Source organism: Desmodus rotundus, chromosome 3, assembly GCF_022682495.2.
Source record: "Desmodus rotundus isolate HL8 chromosome 3, HLdesRot8A.1, whole genome shotgun sequence".
In the NCBI taxonomy this organism is placed as follows: Eukaryota; Metazoa; Chordata; class Mammalia; order Chiroptera; family Phyllostomidae; genus Desmodus; species Desmodus rotundus.
The window spans coordinates 67,365,010-67,389,589 of record NC_071389.1 but is presented as its reverse complement, the minus strand read 5'-3'; the positions used below and the strand labels follow the sequence as shown (position 1 = coordinate 67,389,589).

The window sequence follows — 24,580 nt, the reverse complement described above, 5'->3', positions numbered from 1 at the left end:
AACAATCCTGTGGAAACTGTGCTATTATTCTTCATTTTTCTGAAATCAAGAGTCAGAAAGATGGTAACAAAGTGACATGGCTTCGAAGAAGCCAGTTCAAAAATTTGAACCCTCATTTTGTGATCCCCAATTCAGTGCCTCTTTCTCTACTGTTCTGAAGCTGGCCCATTCTCTTCATAAGGACTTTGAGAAAAACTATGGAAGGTAAAATGTCTTTTACATAATGGAATCACAGCATGAGTAGAGAAAGAAGAGCAGGCATCCTCAGAACGGGGGGCTGGGGGTGGCTGGTGAAGCCTCCACCCCTGTCATCAGGCTTGGAGGTGTGATGCATGACTTCGGGGGCTGAGACCGTGGCAGCAGGGAGAGCCCTTGGGCCCTGATGCGGTGTCCTGCTGTTGTGAGCTGTGGATTTAGTATTGCGCTCAGATCAGTGAATCACTGCCAGGACAGGCAGCGTGTTCAGATGCCGCCTACTCCTGGTGGCTCTCTCCCAATAGGAGAACGGGTCTCCATGGATGGATTGTCTCAGCTTTCTTTGAGTTTCAGTTTCTGTATGGATCTAAGGGTTATTTCCTGCCTGTGGGATGATGGCTCAGCTCTTTGAGAAGTGGTCCCTTGTATAGGGACAGTAGACTAGGGTGATGGTTGGGATTTCAGGGTTGTTTCAGGCTCTTCCTGAACCCTGTGTTTGTAGGTCCTCTGAAGTTGGTGTGACAGCCTTTTCTCCCAGAGGCAGAATCTGAGCAGTTTGGAAAGAGGAACCAGTTCTACTCTCTGGCAAGATGACCTGTGTCTTTGGATTGGAGGAGGATCTCATGGGCAATAAAATAATCTAAAATTTAAAATTAAGCCCTGACTAGCACAGCTCAGTTGGTAGGAGCATTGTCCTGTACACCAAAAGGTTGGGGGTTCAATTTCCAGTCAAGGCACATACCTAAGTTGCGGGTTCGATTCCTGGTTGGAATGCATGTGGGAGGCAACCAATCGGTGTTTCTCTCTCACATCAAGGTCTCTCTCTCTCTTTCCCTTCCTCTCTCTAGAATCACTAGACATATTTAAAAAAATGAAAATTGAGTCATTACAGACATTTGAGGAAGAAAGCTAAGAAAATCTGAAATCACAACCACAGCGGAACACAAACCCAGGACAGAGTAAATGGCAGTCCCATAGTCATGGGTCAGCATTTCTAACAGATGTATACTCAAGTGTGTGCTGATGCGGTGTGTATATAAAAGTCAAAAGCACAAATGAAGTTAATGTTTATATTAAACTTTCCACCTCCAAAACACACACCAGAAAGGTCCCACTGGTGTATGCATAATTACATCTCTGAATACTCCCTCGGTCCCTTTTTCCCCTCCTTTCCCCGAACACAGTATTTTGGTTACTTTCCTGAAGATATGTGATATATATGAGGGAACGTATTCAGTTGACTTACACCTCTCAGAGTGGAGTGTAAAGTGTAACATTTTGAAACACTAGGGATGCAGGTCCCCCCGGGAATCCTAAATGCTGGTTTCCAGCCACAACTGTGCTGGAAGGAAAATAGAAAACAATGAGGCATGTGCAGAGTCAGCTTTTCTTTGTGTCGCAGCTCAGCAGTTTTCCTGCTGTCCTAAACTTTCCTTAAAAAAAAAAATGCTGAGGGAAAAAGAGGAAATGATCCAGTTTAAAATTTTTCATAGTGAAGAGTGAAAATATAAAATAATAGCGAGGGCTGTGGGAACACATAAAAAAATCAAAACTGACTTCACAGTGAGAAAGCTCACTGTCCTTTGCTGGGTTGTGAAGACTTGTGTGTGTGTGCACATGACACAGGACACACCTCTCTGCATGCATAGACACACATGCAGCTGTGGTCTCTTTTGTCCACGGTTGTGTGGTACAAGCTCCTCGCTGTCATCACGGAGCCGGGATTTTATTTTTGCTTCTGCTGCCCACTTGCTGTGAACCTTGGAAATGTCACTTTGTTCATTAATCCATCAAATAATTCCATTTAACCAATATTATTGAATGCTTATGATGTGTGAGACCCTATCCAGGTGCCGTGGAGGATTCATAAGAAAATACTTTCTCTGACTTTAATAACACGTTCAGCTCTGCAGCCGGGGGCTACAGGGCGCATCCACGAGAGAAGAGCCAGGCTGCTGCAGGAATTTGGAGGAAAGTGCAAGGTTATGACCAGCTGAGAGAGGCTTTATCCAGGCAGTGAGGGCCTTGGAGGTGAGCTTTAGAGTCTGGGTGGGCATTCAGCACCTCAGAGTCAGGGAGTGGAGATTAGGTTGGGGAAGTGCAAGGCCTTCCTGGGTGACCGGGCCCCAGAGGAAAGTGGGGCTCTGTTGTGGTAGGTGCAGACCACCCAGCTGTCCCTTAATTTCTCTGGGCCTCAGTGTCCTCATCTGCAAAAAGCACAGTTGAGATTTCTCTTTCTTTTAATGTGCTGAAGAAAGGAAGAGAGTATTACATTTGTAGTGTAGCCATGCAAATTGTCACTGGTCTTATGCTTTAGAGTTTGAAAACAGTTAGGTTTTTTGTCCTTTATGAAAAGTAGACAGCAAAAAGCTTTCCTCCTTCCCCTTTCCTATTTTCTCATTCTTCTCCTTCCCTCCCCCACCCAACACCATTTTAACACCATTATCACTAGGATACTTTTTACTATTAAGAGGGACTTGTGGAAACTTGCTTGGTATATAGCGGGAAAAAAAAACCCCAAAACCCTAGGAGTTGTGTCAAGCCTTTTTCATAAGGATGCAGGACTCCACACTTATATACTGGGGCTGAATTGAAAGCTTTGTTAGTGAAGCGTTATTTCATACATCTGTATGTGCATCTGCAGGTGGAGAAAAGCCAGGGGGAGATGGGAACTGCAAGTACATTTCCACCACCACCACCCCCCCCCCCGCCCCGTTATCAGCAGCATCCTTCAGAGAGTACTGATTAAAACTCAAGGCTGTTTCCAGCTCTTGGTTTCCTTGCTTCATAGCATACCAAGTCAAGGCTGAGCTGGGGGCCACCTTCCAGAAAGCACAGACTTCCTTTCTGATTGGAAATAATTTGTATTTTGTTTGACCTTCAGGATATTCATGGCCTTTCTGGAAAACGTGTGCCAACATTTGTCCTGGCAAGGCCAGGGCAGTTTAAACTTGTTTTATAGGCAGTTAAAAGCAGTGGGAGGATGGTGAGTATAGTAATTTAGATATTTGCATCCTTTCCGGCTTAAAAATCAAGGGGATGATTTAAAACAGGCAGTATTTGAAAACAAACAAACAAGAAACCACTTCTCAGAGTTCTTTTTCTAAACCTTTGAGAACTTCTCCGAGGCCAGAGTGTTCTTTTGCAAGTCACTTGTCATGAAGAGGGGATTACATATAATTTATTACACCGCGCTAATATCTGCAGCCCTGTTCCAAAGGTTGTCAAATATAGACCGTGGAGAGCACAATTCCCATGCCTTTTGAAAAATATATTCCTTATGATCCTTCGTTTGTAAAAATACTGTCAGACGGCTGTGGATTTGCATTAATACGTTAATGCTAACTGGAGCTAGATCTCATGGTAGCTTTTAATTATTATTATTTTTTAAATCAGACCAGAGGCAGAGTCCAAACCATAAGGTAGAGTTCAAAGTTGTTCTTATTTTAGGGTTCTTGTTGTATACTGGGTTCTTGAGTTCTTAGCAAGGCCAGTCATTCTCGCAGCTGAGGGACCACAGTTTGATTCTGTGAGATAGGCTGTTGCAGAGATGACACATGAGAAGGTACTCAGGGATCAGCTGAGTCCATATGTGGTTACGTGAAGACATTTTCTTTAATAAGAATGTCTGTTATATGGGAGTAATTGAAAATAATCATATCCTAATAGAGTTAAAATCCTATATTAATTTAGGAGGGAGAAGTAAAATAAGTACGTTTTATCCTGCTTATGTAAAGGAATGTAAAAGAATGTGTGACATTGAATTTCTAAGTGCTTCATTTTGCTTTCTGTGTGCTCCCACTAGGTGAAGTTATATTTGCATGTTAACACTTATCACATTCAGCTGAGGCCAATAGGTGGGAACCATAGTCTCTAGTGATTTTCAAAATGCAGTCTTGTAAAGATGAAGAGACCCCACAGCTGAAACAGATGGTGTGTGCAATTCAAGTGACCATTTGGGAGTCCAGGAAGAATCTGACACCGCCTAGTTGCCGTCAGGAGTGATTCCAGCGCCAGCCCTGTTTGTTGGCTGTTAGTTGTATGTTTGTTTGCTATTCACTCAATTACAACAGGGAAGTATAAACAAACAAACAAAAAAGAATAGATACAAAAGAATATGTTATACAGTGTCCATTCAGTACAAATTTATATATATTTCCTTAGTGCAGTTGAGAAAGCAGGAGTGGTCAGTGAAGCTCAAGGGTTAGACATGAAAAATAATTGAGAAAAATGAATAAAAAGAAAGAAAAATCAATGTTTTGATAAGTTTGTCAAATGTTTTCTCAAAGCCTCAGATTTAAGATATTATGCAGCTGTGGGCTTTGGCCTTCCCTAGTTTTCTGATAGGAATTCAGCCTTGAGTTGAACTTTGAGAGAGGTTCTTTTCTTTTCTTTTTTTCCTTTTAATTACTAAGCAACCAATCTGGTGTAGTTTGTTGATCTATTTTCTCCTCTTACACGGCTTCTATTGCTTTCTGCATGAGCTGCTGTTTATTCTGGAATGCTGGGCATCCACATGTAGAATTAGCTCTGTCTTAACCAGGAATAGAGAAATTTCAATTCATAAGTTTACATGGATGAAAAGGGGTTCTGACCCTCAGTGACTTGCTCTAAGTTCCAATTTCTAAAGCCCCATTTCTTCAGGTAATTAATATGAAAGTTCCCACTACGGAAGCTTCTCTACTCTGTCTTGGCTTAGCCTTCTTCCTTCAGGTGTTCAGGAAGGGTCTGATCACAGCCAGCTTCTTTCCTTGTCAATCAATTTTAAAACCAAAAGTCTAAATGTTTCGTTAGGCATATCCAATTCATTAATTTCTTACATTGATATCTCACTTTCAAGCTTATAGAATACTTTGCTTCCATTACTTTTGCTTCCTTTGGCAAGATAGGCAGCATTAGCCCCAGTTTATGGGTGAAGAAGCCGAGTGAGGTGGTTCAGGTCAAGCAGCTCGTTACTAGAGCTGAGACTAGAACCTAGGTCTTCCAACGCCAAGTTCATTCATCTTCCGTCTGTGTTCCTAAAGTCTGCATTTATGTTGTGAGCTTCTTTTTTTGGGGGGGGGGCAGGGATGGGTAGGATGGTGAGGAGAAAGGAGGTTCTTTTCTATTGATTTTTCTTGCATTTATTGGTAATATCTCTATAGTTATGTAGAGCTTCCCAACTTAAGAATAATTAAAAAAAACCCTTTCAAATGTATGATCTCATTTGTTTTTCTAACAATCCTGGGGATTAGGTAGGTAAAGAATGATCTCTGTTGTAAAGGTGAGAAACTGAGGCTCAGGGAAGTGATGCGTAATTAGGAACCAGAGCGGTGGCCCAGACAGGGGTGAACTAAGACCCAAGTGAATGAGAACGGAGTGTGAGCTCTTCCTTTCTGAACTGTGTGTGTCAGTTGTGTTTGACATCATGAAAATCAAAACCACCTGTTTTTAAGTTGGTCACAGTATGGTGGAGGTTTTTGGATTTGAGCGGGGGAGATGCTGGGGACTAAGGAAATTATTTCTTTGGCATGAGAGAGGTGGTAGATTTGGAAGACTTTGTGTTATAGAACTGTAGCCAGATATGTTTACTTTTGTGATTGCCTGTGTTATTTTGCTGGTTTATTCATTCCTATACATTGGGATAGAAAAATAAATAGAGTTCTGTTTTGCCTCCCTGAAATAGTTTTTATGTTTTCTGGAATTTCCTCACTTATTGTCTTTAATATTCCAAAGTTTTATTATGACCAAACTTTAATGCAAGGAGGGTAGGATTGTTTGAAGAGGCTCAATTAAGTAACTTAGGGCAAATGTGGTTTGGGATACTGTAAATGTTCATTCTTTCTCTTAGTCTTGAGATTTGTTTTGTGGGTATCAGTTCTGTACATTCTTGGATGTTTTGGATGGGAGAGGGTGAACAGTTAGGACTTAAAAGAGGATAGTTTAGTTTTTCTCTTTGGCTCAAATATGTACTTTTACCATAAACTACTGAAAGTTTCCTGTTTGTGTTTGATAAAAAAAGTTCACTTCCATTCATTGTTTCCATGCAATTTCCTATACTTTTTACAATTAGAGAGGTTGAAATCTAGGATAAATTATGAGCTATCTCTGGGGCAAAGAAATTCTTTCGTTTCAAAAAAGAATTTTACAAAAGTGAACCTCCCTGAGTCTGCGGAACTGCACTCGTCCTCAGTACCGTGCCTTTCCTTACGTAACCGGGATTTGCAGACAGTGCGGTCTGACGGGTTCTTCTAACACAAGAGGCGGGGAAGATTTCCATGTCACGACTTGATTTTAGAAAGCAGCAGATGACAACATTGTACGGAAGAGGGGCTTTTTGAGTGGCCTTGGCCTGTGTTTTCTCCGTCCAGCCTGCAGCCTGCCCTGCACTGCCCTGTACACAGGGGACCGTTTGTGCAGACCTGGAACAGGGACCACTGGTTTGCACGGCAGAGCCTGCTAGCACCGATGGGAGGGTGAGGGCGGGGAGGGATGGTGATTTCAAGTTCCACCGAGGAGGAACTGCAGTGGGAAACTGTGCAAATGATGCCAAACTGTAATTAACCTGGGATGTGCAGGTTAAATCTCTTCATCTTGAAAAATAAGTAAGACGGGAGACACCACAAGACCTGTATATATATAACCTAGTCATATACTTGCTTTCTTCTCCTCTTGAAAATATAAACTTTCTAACATGCTTGAAGCCCTAGAGCGGTGGGAGAGTAAGGTTTTTAGCGCAGCTTTTGTGTGAACTGAATTCCCAACAGTTTCCTATAGTCCCTAAGCTTCACTTTCTTTGATGGCTTGCCATTCAAATTAGATTGGTGTGGACAGGTCGCTAATGTTGTTGCTAATATTGTCACTAATATTATTACACAGTATCAGTCTTTTGGCAGCTCCATGCATCTGGAGCACATGAAGGTAGCCAAAATGGTCAGCGAGTTACGAGGAGGATAGCTGCCAAAAGTCCACATAAGTTACTCTGTAGGTGGGGGGCCTTCATCCAGAGCCTGTTAACCTAGAATTGAGGGTAATAGGTGGCATGTGACGGGCAGAGACCCAGCCCTGCAGCCAGAGTTCAGAAAAACAGAAGTATAGGAAATGTAGGAAGAACTATAAAACATAGAAATATTAGTATGTATAATGATGGCACCAGGTCCTCAAAAGAAATTTAGTAAGTGATATTCTGGATGCTCAAACTGTTTAAGATGGCTAGGAGGTAATTACGTGTGTAGTGCATTTTAGGTAGACTTCCCTTAAAAATGACTAAAGTCACTTCCTTTGTCGAAAGGAGTAAAGCCTTCGTTATTTGGAAGATCTGCTTCTATGGGCTAGGTCGTTATTGGCCAACTGAATAAAGCAGGCATTTGTTGTGTGGTGGGAAAGTGGTTCTTCCGGCCGATGGAGTACGGTGGGAAGGGGGAGTGTGACATTAAATGAGAGAAGGAATTAGTAATTACTTTAAGTAATGGATTAGTGTAACTTGGGTACATTTTTCAGTGCAAATCTTGAAATAAAGCCCTTTTTGTTTTAGGAGTTGGCATGCAAATGATTATATTTTCAAATTGACCATCTGAAAGTGTTAGAGTTCGTCCCCATGTAAGAAAAGGTGAATTCCCTCTGGCACCGTGGTTTCCGAAGGTTCACTTGGGAGGAAAAGAGAGGAGCTAGTCGATTCAGAGTGGAAAAACACCAAAGAGAAGTTTTCTCCAAAATAACACACAGATTTCAGAAAAACAGTAATTACTTTGATTGAATATGACACACTTTAAAAAAAAAGTTGAGCTTTGAAACATCATATGACACATCTGTTTTGAAAGGTTGCTTTGTCAGGTACAGATGTGTGTTTTACAGTAGTTTACTGTGTGTGAGGTTTTGTCACGAGCATGCTCAGTAGATGTTTTTCTGAACAGGTATCTCATTAATCCCACTTTTAAATTTGGGGGGAGAGTTTATTAAACAACAGTACATTATTTTATATGCATCTTTAGGTTAAATACAACTTGATTGAATTGAACCTTAAACTTATACCTCTGCTTAGATTTGATTCTTTCAAAAGTTGCTTGTTGACCCAGGACAGCAAAATCCCAAACTTTCTATTTATTGCCTGGTATGTTTTTAAAAATTGAGATCACAAAATCCCTCAAAGTTAATGCAAATTATTGGTTTAAAAAGTTTTTAAACATTTCTTCCAATTCTAGAAAAGGAGTTTTTGTGCATATTAGAGAGAATTGCCTGGAACCCTGAATGAAATTCGCTGTAAAGTATATTTCATCTATTGCTAATGAGACCAAATAAAAAAAGTTATCTGTTTATGGTTTTTGTAAAATGACTTTTGAAATCACTGATCCTCATATTATTATAGGCCAGTTAAATTCAGACTTAGGAAAAATATTTTCTTATCTAAATAGCTGATTTGTTTCCTTTTTATGAGATCTTGTCAGCGTCACATTTTCTTTTACCTTGCCTGCTAGGAAGCTCAGGGCTAGGCTGGGTACTGAAATCAAGTAGTTTCCTCAGCTAAGTGCTTCAGTAAGATTTCTTTTTTTGCCATAGCCACTTTTTAATTGATTGGCCGCTGAAGTGGGTTTTCTGGGTCTGTTTTTGTTTATTTTTTATTACAAGCCCCTCAATTTCCTTTCTGGAAGTAGTTGAATATATATATTTATATATATTTCTTTAATATACCCACATTAAAGAAATATATATATGGGTATATTAAAGAAATATATAGCATGGCATTTTGGTTGGATCAGGAATTTTCTAGTAGAGCTGATAAAACTGGGGACCCTGATCAGACCTACTTTGGTGCATTCATTGTGCATCTCCAGGACCAGAAAAGCCATGGCAGAACTTGTCTGAAAACTAGGAAAGACTGGAAGAGAAGGCCTTTTACCAGCTAGTTTATAGAGGTCTCTTATAAACCCATTGGGTGAAAGGAAGGAAATTGAGCTACATGGAACAAAGTTTCCTTTAAACTCTAATATTCTGGTTCCTAATACAAAAGGAGGTTGAGATAGATTAAAAAGTATTTTTTTTTCAGAACACATTCCATCGTTGGGGAGATAGTAATAATAATTATAGTTATATGATAATATAAATGAGTTAATCCTAAGAACAGTCTTATGGCAGAGACTGTGATAACATTCTTTGTATAGGTACAGAATCAGAGACACAGCAGGTAAGTAGCCGCCCTTGGTTACAAAGCTAAAGTGTGGCAGTGCTGAGATATGAACCCAGGAGACTGGTTCTGTGGTCCATAGAGAATTAGAGTTCTGGTTGGTTAAGGAATCCATCACTCAACAAGTGCTTGTGAATACCTGCCACATGCCAGCAATGTGCCAGCACCAGATGGGTAGATAGAGGATAAGCAAAAGAGACGTGGTCTTTGCCCTCATGGGGTTTCCAGTTAAGTAGAAGATACACAAACACGCGCCCAAATCAATGAAACAATAGATTTGTAAAAAGAACTGATATTGGTTAAAATGGAAAAGTATTAATAGGATAGGTATAACAGGTTTACAGAGTCTCTGAATTTAATCAGATACAAAAACGTGGTCTGGGTCAGAGCCACGTAGCCGGGCACAGTCCTTCTCCCTTCCTGAGGCCCAGTGATCCCCGGTCCACGTTCACTGAGACATCCTGCCAGTAGTGCCGCTTGATTTGCCCATGACTGCTGCGAACTCTGGGAACACCAGCTCCCTAGATTCTCCTGAGCCTTTTACGCTTCCCTGTGAAAGGAGCAAGAGCACACTAGTTAGTCAGGGATTTCTCCACAGACTGTCATCTTTTTTTCCCTCTTGACAGAAGAAGCACCCGAGCAGCCAGCATGAAGAGGAAGGAATATGGTTTAATATTGTAATGGGATTTGACGTATATAGTAATGCTTGGTAAATTTGGCATTCATGTTAAACATATCCCTCAATCGTTTAACAACCCAATTGTTGAGTACCCTAATTTATATATATATAAATTATAAATACATAATTATATATAATTATAAAATTCTAAAGTAAACATTTTCAGTTCATGGCCCACTTTGTACAGATGGTTGTAGTTAGTAATATCCTGCATTTGGCCAAACCAAAAGTTGATAGATTTTCCTTTTTAAATCTCTTGTCTCCTGTCTATAGTCAGGACCATTGATTGGATACAGACTATGATTTAACTTCTGGGACTTATGATTTACCTCTTCTGCCCCTTCTGACCATCTTCCTCCTTACAACTTCCTGTTGCCTGCCCAGATCCTGTGCCCCAGCCCTGACTGAGAGCTCATAGTCCCAGAGAAAGCCCTGTGCAGTGTGTTATACCTCTGTGTTTCTGGGCACATCCTTACCTCTGTTTCTCTCATTTTTTTCTTTCTTATCAGACTCCAGGTTACTAGAGGTAAAAAAAAAAAAAAAGAAAGAAAGAAAATTAGTTTAGCCATTCTCTTAGGTATAAGGTGAGGTCTGAGAGATTAACAAGTTTGGTGACGTCACCCCTCAAGAATGAGGGGCAGCTTTTCAGACCTGAGTCTCACTTTGCCACAGAATACTGCATTCGTAGGAATTAAATTATACTTTTTACTGGTTATGTGCCTCAACTGTGGATCATGTTTTAAGTCTAGATCAATTAAGTATTTTCAATAAAGAAATATTCTTTCTTTTCATGATTTTGTGTGTCTCAAATTCACATGTGGGAGAAAAAACAGGTTCCATTTTCTTTCATTCAGCAGATCTTCAGGTTTGTTCTTGGTCTCTGTGCTGAGCCGTTTGGGCAAAAACATCCTATCAATTCTAATCTCCCCACAACAGCATATTGTAGCCAGTGGCCCCTTCATTTTCAGCTTCCTTTAGATCTTGTCGAAAGCATAGGAACAGGTGTACTATCTTATTGGTGGGAAGTAAACAACAAGAAAGCCAGATTACCTCTTTCTTTTTTTTTAATTTTTTAATTTTTATTGTTATTCAATTACAGCTGTATGTCCTTCCTCCCCATCCCTCCACCCCACCCCAGCTGAACTCACCTCTCTCCCCCATATGATCTCACCTTTAACTGGAACATAATCAATAGAAGAAAAAAGCAAACAAAATATAACCAGAGACATTGAAGTTAAGAACAATCTAATAATAGCCAGCGGGGAGTGGGGTGGGGACAGTGGGAAGAGGGGATTACAGGATTACCTCTTTCTTGATTTCAAGAATTCCCTGAGGGGCAGAAACAGGGGCTTTTCTCACCTTTGGGAGTCCTACTTTTAGAATGTGCTCAGGGAACAGGAATTTTTACTCTAATACTGTACATGGTTTTATTTTAAATCGTCCCAGTGCAACTCTTAGAAATAATTTTTGGGGAGTAATGGCTAGGAAGTAGTATAAGAACATCTTATCTTAGATATTTTATTAATCATTCTAAAAGCTCATAAAGAAAACATTTTTTTCAATTGGGGAAAATGTTTTCATTCATTTATTTCTCCTCCCCCTAGGGAACTTTATGTCTCTGATAGTACTTGAAATTTGTAAAGAATTTGTATGTAGTGTATCTCATTTGATGTACAAATCAAGCCTGTGGTAGAGTTTGAGACGGAGATTACTGGTGTGAGAAGCTTGAAGATAGGTGAAAGAACCAATAAATAGGTGGCTGATCTGGATTTAAAATAGAGCTCTTGTATCTTCTGGTCCAGTGTTCCTCCTAGGCCACTCACTGTGTCTCTCATACAAGGGCTCTTCTCTCACTTTGCCCAGTGGTGACTTCTGGAACATGCCCCCTCTGCTACCTGTTCTCTTTAGGTTATAAAAAACACAAAATGAAACACTACCACTTCCTCCCAGAGCTGCCTAAATCCCTCCTGATACTTCTTTGTTGTAGAGGTGTCTTGCTCAGATGGAACAGTGAGTGCCCTTTGTAGCTTGGCATTTCCCAACACTTGGAGAATTTAGATTCTTAAAGAAGCTCTGCCCGTTGTTTCCTTTTGAACATTTAAAAACACTCTTGGACAGGAAATGCTCCAACATGGCTGCACCATGGTTTCAACACAACAGTATACAAATATGCACTGGCTTTTGGCTCAACAAGTTGTCAGTTGACTTCTTGGAAGAGGGTTGGTTTGTCAAGAGGAAGGTTTGGATTTAGATACTCACTTGGAGCATGAAAGAAACTATGGTAAGATAAGCCCGAGTTATGCTGTAGGAAAATCTGGCTGTTTTTCCCCCCTATCCTGAGAAATCTGTATTAGAGGTTTTAGGATTCTTCTGTCTTTTCCCTACGAGGGATAAGCTTCAGCCTTAAGCCAAGTTTTATTGTTGAAAAACCCAGGTGGGGGCTATGGTAGAAGGGCCCCCTTTGGATTTTAATGGCGGTACATTCCGCAACTCCGTTCCCAAGAGTCCGTAGCTCCAATGAGTTGTAATTTGAGATGGTATAAACATGAGCATGTGTTGTGTACACTGCGGGCGCCCCTGAGCTCAGGGCCTTCCAGGTGTTTTTTCTTGGAACTTTGCTTTTGCATCATATCCTGGTGTTTGTCACATTCCCTCTCATAAAGCTCAATGAGAGCCCGGCTGTGCTGTTGGCTGGGAAGTCATCTCGGGTGCCCTTTGTTACAGATTCCTGCGTCCCGTGGGGTAGGAGGGATTTTCAGCTCAGGGGCAGAATAGATCCCGCAGTGCCCAGCTCCACAGTCTGTGGGAGTTTGTCCCTCTTTGCAGCTGACAGCATTGCAGAATTCCCTGTGGGACAATAACAGAAACCCTTATTAGCCAATGGTGTTGTCGGAATAAAATCTCTTCACTGCAATGCCTTGGTCCCAGGCTATAATATTACCCATTGATTCCCTCTGCATCTTTACCACTTTTATTACAGCTGAACACACGCTCCTCATTAGTACCCTGGGCGATATGGGGAATCAGCGTGCTGGAAATTATGTGGAATAGGTACCAGATGTGTGCGTCAACTTGGTTTGCACTGGTATTTAGAATGCTTAAGGGTCACATTTATTAAATGTGAAAGTTACTTACTATATCCTCTCCCAAACAATAACTCCCCCTCCCCCTCAGTATTTTATTCGGTTGCATGAGGTGTGATACTAATTTCTTTGGGGACAGATTAAACTTAAAGTGTGTGCAGCAAATGCATCTGTTCCCAAAAGCTTTGTCTGTAGTGTGTCAACTCTCAGCGCTGGCCTGCAGCCCGTGTGGGTGTGGGGCTCTGCAGCTGAGACTGGGGTGCTGTGTTGTAGCACAAGGACCTAATGAAAGGGTGAGCCCACTTGCATTTTTTCCTTTAAGTGGGACTGGGAATTTAGGCGTTGATGTTATAGCCGTATTTTAGAAACATTTCCCATGTGCAGATAGGCAGGCATTAGTGAAGCAGACGAAGATGTGGTGAAATGAGAGGTGAGCTTGTGTTTTCTCATTACATTTATGAAGTTTTTTGTGTCAACCAAAAGATTACAAGTGTGTGAACCAAGCGATTTATTGTACTTTATCAGACATGGGTTAATGTGTGTGTTTGGCAATAAGTGTGTGGACCACTCCCTGAGTTGGAGGACTGGAAGGTGCAGGGTAGAAGTGGGCAGTGCCTTGTCATGGGAAGAGCTTGGACCTCGAGACTGAGAAGCCCGGGTTCTACTCCCATCCTGCTGCTCACTGGTGGCCTGTGACCCTTGGCACGTTACTTAACCTCTCTGAGACCCAGTTTCCACCACTCTGAAATGGGTGCTTTAACACTCCTTATGTGGTGTTATGAGGATTAGAAATAATGTGTGCACAACATGTGGCCCAGATACGGTGCATGATAGTCTTACTTATTAAGAATCAAACCCCACCCTGGCCAGGTGACTCAGTGGTTGGAGCATCGTCCCTTACACCAAAAGGCTGTGGGTTTGATCCCCGGTCAGGGCACGAATGGGAGGCAACTGAACGTGTTTTCTCACATAGATGTCTCTCTCTCTCTCTCTCTCTCTCTCTCTCAATCCCTCTCCCTTCCTCACTCTCTAAAAATCAATAAACAAATCCTTGGGTGAGAATTAAAAAAAACGAAGAAGTAAACCCTAGCTTGTTACAGGAGGTGGAGCCTTAGGTACCATTTGCTTCACAGCATTGCCCCTGGCGAACCCCGCTGCTGAACGGAGGGCCCAGCTTAGTGAAAGAGGCCACTCGGTCTGTCCACCCGCTGAGTCTCTCACCACAGGGTTTACTTGAATCTGTGCTGTCTTCAGGTCAGTACATTTGTTTAGTCGATCGAAGTAGCAGCTTGTGGGTGAACAGAGGCCGTGTGTCCATCCTCGTAGCTGAGGAGGGTATACTGAGCTAGAAATACAGAGTCTGACTTCAGCTTAGGAGATAGGAGAACAGGTCAAAAAACAACACTCAAGATTTTGAGGTCAGATTGCTCGAGTAGCAGTGGAGAAGGATGAACTCAGCTCAGACTTTGAGAGCAAGGAAAAAGTTAGTCTGGGAATTACTACCAAAGAATCCTGGACAGGGCATGTCCTAGATGTTGGGAAGAAATGGGAATATCCAGAGTGGGCGGCAACAGTGAGGGATGTCTCCGGGGGTGCGTTATTCTCAGGAAGCACTTGGCTGAAATGTGCACCCAGCTCTGTGACTGACAACAATTTACTTATAGTGGGAAAGATACCTGTTCTGCCCACTTTACAGTTTCTGTGAGGCTTCAGAGAGTAAAGTATCTATCAAATGCCTTTCAATTAGAAGGCATGGTGCAAGATTAACGGGAGTCTGTGTTTATGGTACTGTTGCTTCCAGTCAGCATTTCCTCCTGTGTCACCAGTGGCTTGGTTTGTCCTTATGGTGGTGGCAGAGGAGCTGTTGCTGTGCAGATCATCAGCAGAGCATGTCGCTCACTTGCTGTTGACTGTGGGGAAGAGATTGCTCAGGGAAGGAAGGGCTGTGGGTTTCCAGTGGTGGCCACAAGAGTAACTCCCAGCCTTCTGAGGCTGTCAGTGAGCGCCTGAACTAGCAGCTCCAGAGCTCTTAGGTCACCACAAAGTGAGCAGATGAGTCAGACAGGGTTTCAGAGCATGTTTGTGGCTGCAGGGCGCTGCATTTGGGCCCCGTGGTGGTCAAGTGAAAATCATGGCCGCCTTGCTACCTCAGGCACGTGTGGTAGAGGCTGGGGTGGGTGGGTCACCTCGTTCCCAGGTGGAAGTTTTTCTAACTGGAGACGGGTCTGGTATTGTGTGGGGAGACCGTGGAAGAAATCACTGAGGTGAATGGGGAAGGGTGGGAGACTGGTTCATGGAGGTGGGCTGAGGCCATGAGGGGAGGGGCAGGAAGGCTTGGGCTGACCCAGGAGGTGGTAGGATGCAGCTGGGGGCATAGTGTGCTGAGCGGAGAGACAGGATTGTTGTGCCACCTGGAGAAAAGAGCCTTGACAGAAGTGTTGGGGATGAGAGGACAAAACAGGTTTGGGTTTCTGTCTCCTGTGACATTTGAGGGTGGGGAACCCCCCGCCGGAACGTGATTCTTAGCAACCCAAAATGCCACCTGCTTTATCTCATGATGGATTTTTTCCCCTTTAGTATAAGATTGAAGCTTTGACTAGTAGGTAGAGTGAAAGAAAGAACTCTAGGATAGAGTCTCCTATTGGCACGAAATCCTTTGAGCGTGGATCACCTCATGGTTCTTCCCCCTTTCCTCTCCTACCACCCCTCCCTCGTGAACATCTGAGTGCATGCGGTGTGCCAGGCACCATGCTGAGGTAAGGAATAAAGCCATAGCAGAGTGATCGGATGCCATTCTCCTGACGTGTCGGCAGTTTTGGGTGTACGCAGACATTAAACAAATACTTGTACAAGTGTAGCCACATGAGAAATAGAGAGTACTATGAGAGTATCAAAAATGCATACCTAATGTATGCAAGAGAGGTAAGAGAAGCTTCCTTGAGAGATCTGAAGAATGAGTTAGAGTTCACCTCACCATGGCAGGGGAAGGAACAGGAATGGTGGGGAAGGTGTTGCTGGAGGAAAACTTGTGGAGGCTTCAGCGGGAAGAAGGTTGGCACTTTTGATGAAGTAAAATAAAGCCAGTATCTTGATTAAGGTAGGTCAAGCTGCAAATGTCAGAAAGCTTCAAATAATATTATTGCCTTGAATCAAAGAAAAGTTTACATGTGTTTCATATGAAAAGAAGCAGTCTAGAGCTGATCTTACAGGTCTAGGTTCATCAAGGGTCCAGGCATCTCCTGTCCTACTGCTTTGCCCAACTCAGGGCGTTGCTTCTGTGTCATGGCCCAAGATGGCTGCTCCAGCTCTACCCATCACATCTGTATTCCAGCCAACGGGAAGAAGGAAAGGACAGAAGAACACATTTCATTCCCTTCATCAGAAATTCCCTGAAAATTGCATATACCATCTCTGACTATATTGTATTGGCCAGAATTTGGTCACAGGGCCATACCTCGCTGCGAGCATTAGCAGGACTGCCAGTACAGTGTTGAAAAGGAGTGGTGAGAGGGGGTAGATAGCCTTGCCTCGTAACTGATCTTAGTGAGAAGGCTTCTAGCTTCTCACCATTAAGTATGATGCTATATCAGCTGTAGATTTTTGTACATGTCCATCGTCTGGTTGAGGATGAGGACCCCAGTGGGTCTCTGTAAAGAGTAGCTATCCCGTCACTTGATCAGAGTGAGCCCTGTGGATTGCTTTCTCCTTTCTTTGGCCTTGGACAGACTTGGGTAAGCCATGGCTGGCACTGCTGCCCATAAAGTGGGGTTTGCCCTCTCCTGAACTGTGGCGGGACAGAGACCACAGGCTCTAGGGGAGGAGTCCTCCTCCTCAGCACTGGGGACATTCTGTCTCTGGTTCCCTTTCCCTCCCTCTCTGTGTAAGACCTTATCCTCTCGACTGGTTTGCAGTGAGTGTTCGCTCCTGCCCTGGAGTGGAGACAGGCAGTGTGGTGACTGAAGGAAAACCCTGCTGGGTGGTGGTGGCCGGATCAGGGGAAGGGCAAGTGAAGCAGATTGCAAGCCTTTTGGTAGATTTGTTTTGGGTAGAACTGCAGCCCAGCCAGAGTTTTGCATGTACATACAAAAATAGAACTGAAAAGTACCTTTTATTCGTGCTTAATCTGTGATAATGGCAAATTCATGGCAGGAGGCTATGAAAACGATTCAGAAGGGTTTTTCTGGGTGGGTAGTGATAGCCACTGTGTGTCCGCAGAGTTCAGTGGGAGTAGGATACTGACTCTGGAGCTCTGGGGTGTGAAATACACTGGACGTCCCTGTGTGGCTGGTGAAGGCAGGAGGGGAGCAGTGTGCCTCACAGCTGCTCGTACTGTGTTCCCTGCGTGCGGGACCTGGGGGAATCATACATCCGTACCTTCTGCCTTTGCTGCTGTGACACCTTTCCTCACTACCTACCTTACAAAACAGCTGGGCACAGTACTGCAGTACGAAGGGTGGCAGGGATTATTTGGGAAGGTGCATTCCTCGGTTCAGAACAGATAACTATCAGCAGCCTAGATAATTTCCGTGAGTTCTGCAGTAGACTTAGCTTACCACGCAGAACGTCTGCCTAGGGTGTAGCAGAGGGGGTGGAGGACTGCCTGGTTCTGGACTACATTTGCATTTTAGACCAGAGCTGTTATCCTGGAGAGGATCTTTATTATGTAGAAGTTAGGAAGAACTAACTGGGGTGTGCTAGGTTTTTTATTGGGTTCCATTGGGAAGGTCGAGGTTTAGTAGACTCTGTATATTCAAGTCCCAGTCTCCCCAGCTATCAAATGGAGACAGCGCCAAGCCCACAGAGGTGTGTGAGGTTGGAGTATTGAAGGTTCCTCCTCCTTCCTGGATGCCTCTGCCAGTCCAGCCTGTGTGCAGTGAGGCTGAAATGTGGTGGGGCTGACCCTCACATCACTGTAGCAGTTGCCAGCTGTTTCCCATGTCAGTTCCTTAGAGTCAAACCCAAGTCAAGTACCTGGCATGGTGCCCCAATCACTGATCAGAAAGGGACGTTTTTTTCCTTAAGTTCAGTGATTCATTTAATAAATATTTTTTGAGCTAGGCACCGTGATGGGTGCTGAGGATATAAAGATGAGCAATCCACGGGCACTAGGAGGTCACACAGGACTGGCAAAGACAGATGTATACACTGGTGGTTACGGTGTGGAAAATGAATCAGCGGAGCTGGGCGGAGCAATTGTAAGAGGACAGAGAAAGAACACCTCCCCTAGTCAGGTTGTTTGTTGGGGTTGGAGTTACAATGGAAGAGAAATCTGGGTAAAGGGAACACATTTGAATAAAGACATGGATTTGAGGAACATTATGGTTTGTTTGGAGACCTTTAAGCTAGCTGGTGTTACTTACTGGATGGGGAGGGTAGGGCTGGAGAGATAGGAAGGGGTCAGATCAAGAAAGGCCCGTGTGCCGGGTTAGGGAGCTCAGGCTTTATCCACAAGGCCAGCAGTTCTCCAGGGACAGGACAGGCTTGGGAGACGGAGGGGCGGGGTAGGCGTTTGTACTAGGAATCACCATTCAGTGGGGCATGCCAGGGTCAGATGGACAGAGCTTCTGTAGAAGGTGGCTCGGAGAGCTTGACACCTGAGGCTCCTTATAGAAAAAACCTGCAGTTTGTAGGGACAGAGACAGGGAGAGCTGCAGGAGGTGAAGATAAGGAAGAATGGGTGAATTTAGGATTCAAGGTCTGATTGAGGAGGAGAATGAGGAAGCAGCAGCCAAGTATGACCAGCGTTCTATTCGTTCTTTTTGAGGCTTTGCTCATATCCTGCCTCTCTTGGGAGGATTTTCAAACCTCTGGACCAGACTTTGCTCTACAACTCTGGCACCATTTGCCTCCACTCATTGCATCTTACTTTGTATTGTTCTTAAATTTGTTTTGCTTTGTCTACCACAAGTAGCAGAAGCACTTGAAAGGTAGGGACTTCATCTTATACTTTTTTGGTGTAATTTTAGGTGTTTAATATTATTTATGCACAATATTATTGGACCTTTAGGCTATTTATTTAATTTATCTCTAGTTTTTTTCTAAGAGAGGAAGGAAGAATTAAACACAGATGTCAAATGGGAGGTTTTCTCCATCCAGAGGAATACATTCATAACTTGTGCATCTAAAAGGGAACTTAAATAATCAAATACACATTAAAATCACCCAAAAGGAATTTAAGAGACTGTAGTTTTGGAAGAATAGGCTAGAATTGGCCATTTAGTTCCAGCAGCAACGTACCTGGAAAGACCCCTCCAATGGCTGGCAGTGGCTTGACCACCCAGCACAACTGAATTTAGTTGTGGTGCAGTTGATCCTGGTCTCTGAGGGGTTTGTGTTTGTGATTGCCTCTGCAGGTCCAGAGCCCAGTGCCCAGTGTGAACTGTCGCCTGTCAATGCATCCCATCCGGTCCAGGCCTTGATGGAGAGCTTCACCGTCTTGTCGGGCTGCGCCAGCAGAGGCACGACGGGGCTGCCGCAGGAGGTACATGTCCTGAACCTCCGGACCAACGACCAGGGGCCTGGCCAGCCACAGAGAGAGGTAGGCACAGGTGCCAGCTTGCCCATTGCCCCTCTACGTTTTTAAAGACTCTTTTCTGGACAAAGAGTACTTTTCTTCTGTTCTGGGTCTGACATGAACACACGTGGGGAGGAGGATACTACGTACACTAGAGAGAGGATAGCAAATAGAAGATTGTTCTCTGGACCGGGCAACTCTAGGACTTCTCTCTCTGGAGACTTTTTCACTTTTTAACTTTCCTGGCCCCTTGTATTGGAAAGAGTGTTCTTAAGAATTTCATCTTTTAAACAAGGCTATGAAAAAAACAAAATTGGGTGCCATTTCTTTGTAATTGTAATTGTCTTTCCCACCTTCTTCTGTGCCCTGTCTTTCTTCTTGCGTTGCTTTGTCCTATGAACCTGTGGCTCCTGCAGGATGAGTTGGGGAGCTCTCTGGAATAAAGATGGCGACACCTGTGCTTACATGGAAAGCCCCAGGGGTAGCCTCTTATGTTTCCCAGGCCGCTGTGGAAGATGGTGGTGATGATGATGGCCCAAGCTCATAGTGACTCAGCATAGTGACCTCAGCACTCTTTGAAGCACTTACACATTTATTCCGTGAAGTGCTATTATTATCTTCATTTTACAGGTGGCAGACAGGTATACAGGTAACTCACTGGCCCAAGGTCAATGGCCCAGAAATTACCTAGATTGTGAGTCAGAGATAACACAGAGTTGTCATTCTTTCTGTTTGTAAGCTTTTGTATGTCAGAAATGTTATCACTCAAAATTCTGATCAGCGAAGTATAGGAAAACCAACGCAGAACAGAATTTACCTTTGAGCTTTCCTCTCGTCAAGAAAGTTAATTTCCAGAACCATTTGTTTATGTGTATAAACCACTCTGCCTTTTGGGAGGTAGTAGAAATAGGAGAGGTGAGGTGTCCAGAAGGAGAAGCAAGCAGATTTTAATCTTATAAAAGTGTGCGAAGTTGGCCCATTTCAAAGAAAAACCATCTAACCTTTCCAACTACATTGGAAATTATTGTTAATGCTTTTGGTTGCTTGCCATTGTAGCGCAACACATATTTCAGGTCAGATTTCTTTATCCCAGTAATATGTCTTTAATTCTTAACTTACGGGGGAGAATCCGTGGAGGGAGGGGAAGGAGGAGAGGAGGAAATGCAGTTTTTGGAAGTGTTGCTGACTCCAGTGATTCTTTAGCAGCAGTAATTACTCATTTTATATATGCTTCTCAGAGGAAGCAAGAAAGAAGAGAAAGTTTGAGCTATTACAGAGCAGCGACGGCAGAACATTCTGGGTGTTAAATCGTGTGGTATAGTTGTTGATTCTGAAAACAGATTCAAATAAGACTATTGAAGCAAAAGAAAAATAACTCAGGGAATGACAGCAGCGCTCTCCCACCCTTGTTTTTACCAGGTTAGATCAAAATGGAATTCGTTTTAGGCCATGGCAGTACATCAAGTTAGATGGTGTCAGGGGACAGTGTGTTCAGTGAGGAAGTAAAGAAAGGGCCTGTGGGGGTAGTCTCTACAGCCTGTTTAAAGCCTGATCATTATTCTCCTCCCTTCAGTGTTTGTATTGTGTGTATGATTTTGAGTTCGTGACGTGAAGCTGTTCCTGAGACTAGGCAACTGAGGGACATTGCCTGCTTTCCTTCTTTGGGGACTTTCAAGAATGAGATGGTTGTAGTTCAGTCCTGTCTGAAAATCAGATGGGATAAGTGATCTTTGGAAATTCCATCCAGCTCTGAGCGGCACTTCCGTTGAGGATCTGAGTGTTTGCTGTGAACCGAGGAGTGTAGAGCAGAGCAGAGGGCCACTGCAGAGAAAATGAAAGTTTGTTCATGGGTGGTAAGATGAGGGTGGAGAAATAGTAAATCTCTCTCACCTTCTTCCCATATGACTGCAGAGATACATCATTGCATTCACGCAGTTTTTAAAAAATCATTTGAACCACATGAGCCAGCAATTCCACTCCAAAGTACATATGTCCTCCAGAGAAATAAAACCACATGTCCATACAAAAACTTGTCCACAAATGTTTGTAGCTGCATTACTTACTGTAGTCAAAAAGTGGTAACAACCTGAATGTCCATCCACTGGTGAATGGATAAATGAAACCTGGTATATGGACTTCCGGTCAAGGTGGCAGCACAGGTAAATGTGCTACTCAAATGCTCCCACAACCACATTAGAATCACAACTAAATTACAGAACAGCTGTCATTCAGAATCACCTGAAACCTAGCTAAATGGAAGTTCTACAACTACGGATTTAAAGAAGAAGCCACATTAAGACTGGTAGGAGGGATGGAGCCTCCGAATGTGCTGGTCCCACACCCACATGTGCTGGATGAAATTTGGGAGGATATCTGGGCTGTGGTGATCCTCCAGAGGAGCAAGGGATCCCAGCCCCACACCAAGCCCCCAGCCTGGGTTCCAATGCCAGGAAGAGAATTCCCATAACTTCTGGCTATAAAAACCCACAGGATTTGTGACTGAGTGAGACAGAGGCTTCTGGAGTCTCAGGCAGTTCCTCTTAAAGGGCCAGTGCACAGACTTACTTGTACTTGCTTCCTCTGAGCTGCAGCACTGGGACAGCAGCTCAAAAGGCACCAGGGACACACCGGGAAGGACTGAATTATCTTGCTTCTGGGCGAAACCTCTAGGGGCAGCTTTCTGCCAGAAACAAAGTGCTGGCAGAGGCCATTGTTTCTTTTCTGAGACATCCCTCCACCTCCCAAAGAGCCAGTGGGGGTGGGGGTGCAGTATCTGAGTCTCCATCAACCTGACACACTGCCCCATCCTGGTGGTTCCCTGAGACCTTGCCCCACCCAATTTGTGGGCTCACTGAAGCCATTTCCAGGTTTTCCATACAAACTCCCTGTCTTGGCTCTTGCTGTGGACTTTCCTAAAATCTCTCAGAGGCTGAAAAATTGCAGACAAGCAGCATCTGATCTTGGCATGCCCTGTACCATTTCTTAACGGCCCCAGGCCTAGCTCTAGCAGCAGCCGGCCTTGGTTCACAGATTGTCTTCTCTTGGGCACCTGCAAGCCCAGCACAAGTAGCAGCCATCTGCAGATTGCTCTGTAGCTCATGCTGAGTGACCATAGACAGGGCACGGACGGTGGCTGACCTTGTACCTCCCAGGAGGCCCCAGAGCCAGTGCACTGGGTGGACAGCTTCAGACCATGCTGGATTATAACCCTACCACCTCCACGAGTGACACACTCAAGGTACAAACTCGATGAGCACCAATGCCCCACTGAAGCAAGTCCTACTTTGAAGGGTTGGCTCCTGCCCAGCAGCTTTTCTGCTATAGTTGCAACTGGTCCTCATAGCCAATTGGCCTGGGAGGTCAGTCCCTCCCAGTGATGCCAACAACAATCAAGGCTCAACTACAGCAGGATAGTCCACATAGTCCACACAGAGGTGCACCTGGTACACCCAGCTTGGGTGACTGGGGAGGCTACACCACTGGGCCATAGAGGACTCCTACTACATAAGGCCACTCTACCAATTCAGGAGACATAGTAGCTCTACCTGATACATAGAAACAAATTTAGGGAAGCAGCCAAAATGTGGAGACAAAGAAACAGGTCCCAAATGAAAGAACAGGAGAAATGTGCAGAAAAAGAACTAAATGAAATGGAGGCAAGCAAACCACAAGATATAAGAGTTCAAAACAATGGCTATAAGGATGCTGAAGGAACTGAATGAGAACTTCAACAGCAAGAAAAAGGACTTACCAACCTGTACCTTAGACACCTGGTCATAAAAAATGACCAGTCAAAAGTGAAGGGTACACTCACTGAAATGAAGAATAATTTGTAGGGAATCAACAGTAGAGTAGATGAAGATGAGAATTAATTCAGCAATTTGGAGTATTAGGAAGTAAAAAACACCTAATCAAAATAGCAAAAAGAAAAAAGAATCCCAAAAAAAGAATGTAAGGAGCCTCTGGGACAACTTCAGATGCACCAGTATTCACATCATGGGGGTGCTAGAAGGAGAAGAGAGCAAGAAATTGAAAACCTATCTGAAGAAATGATGATAGATAACTTCCCTAACCAGGATGCGCAGAGTCCCAAACAAGATGAACCCAAAGAGGCCCTGATACATCATAATAAAAATGCAAAAGGTTAAAGAGAATTTTAACCTTTTTAAATTTCTCAAAAAGAGAATTTTAAAAGCAGCGAGAGAAAAGCAGTTAGTTACCTACAGGGGAGCTTCCATAAGACTGTGAGCTGACTTCTCAACAGAAATTTGCATTCCTGAAGAGAGTGGCAAGAAATATTCAAAGTGATAAAAAGCAAGGACCTACAACCAAAATTACTGTACCCAGCAAAGCTGTCATTTAGAATGGAAGAGCAGATGAAGAGCTTCACAGACAAGAAAAAGCTAAAGGAGTTCATCACCACCAAACCGGTATTATAAGAAATATTAAAGGGTCTTTTTTAAGAAGAAGAAAAAAAAACTTGAAAAATATGAACAATAAAATGGCAATAAATACATATCTACCAACAATTGAATCTAAAAGTCAAATGAACAAGCAGAAGAGAAACTGACTCACAGGCACAGAGAACATTTTGATGGTTGCCAGATGGGAGGGGGGTTGGGGATTGAGTGAAAAAGGTGATGGGATTAAGAAGTGCAAATTGGTAGTTACAGAATAGTCATGGGGATGCAAAGTACAGCAAAGGCACTATAGTCACTAATATTCTGATAACTGTATGGTGTCAGGTGGGTATGAGATTTATCAGGATGATCACTTAATAAGTTATATAATGTCTAATCACTGGCGTATACACCTGAAACTAATATAATATTGTATGTCAACTGTGATTGAAAAGTAAAAAGTGATTAAATGCAAAGAATATGGTATATGCATTCATTGGAGCATCACTCGGGAGGAAACAAAGTGCTGATACATGCTACAGTGCAGAT

At 43.4% G+C, this 24,580-nt stretch overlaps 1 protein-coding gene across 1 annotated transcript in view; it reads left to right on the top strand.

Annotated features, from left to right (window-relative positions):
- The window catches only part of TGFBR3 (transforming growth factor beta receptor 3), a 204,321-nt gene that overhangs the window by 68,040 nt on the left and 111,701 nt on the right, over nt 1–24,580 (top strand). Inside the window, exon 3 of the mRNA XM_024565495.4 lies at nt 19,471–19,655. Within this exon, the coding sequence (XP_024421263.2) occupies nt 19,471–19,655 (185 nt within the window). The remainder of the gene's footprint in view (nt 1–19,470; nt 19,656–24,580) is intronic.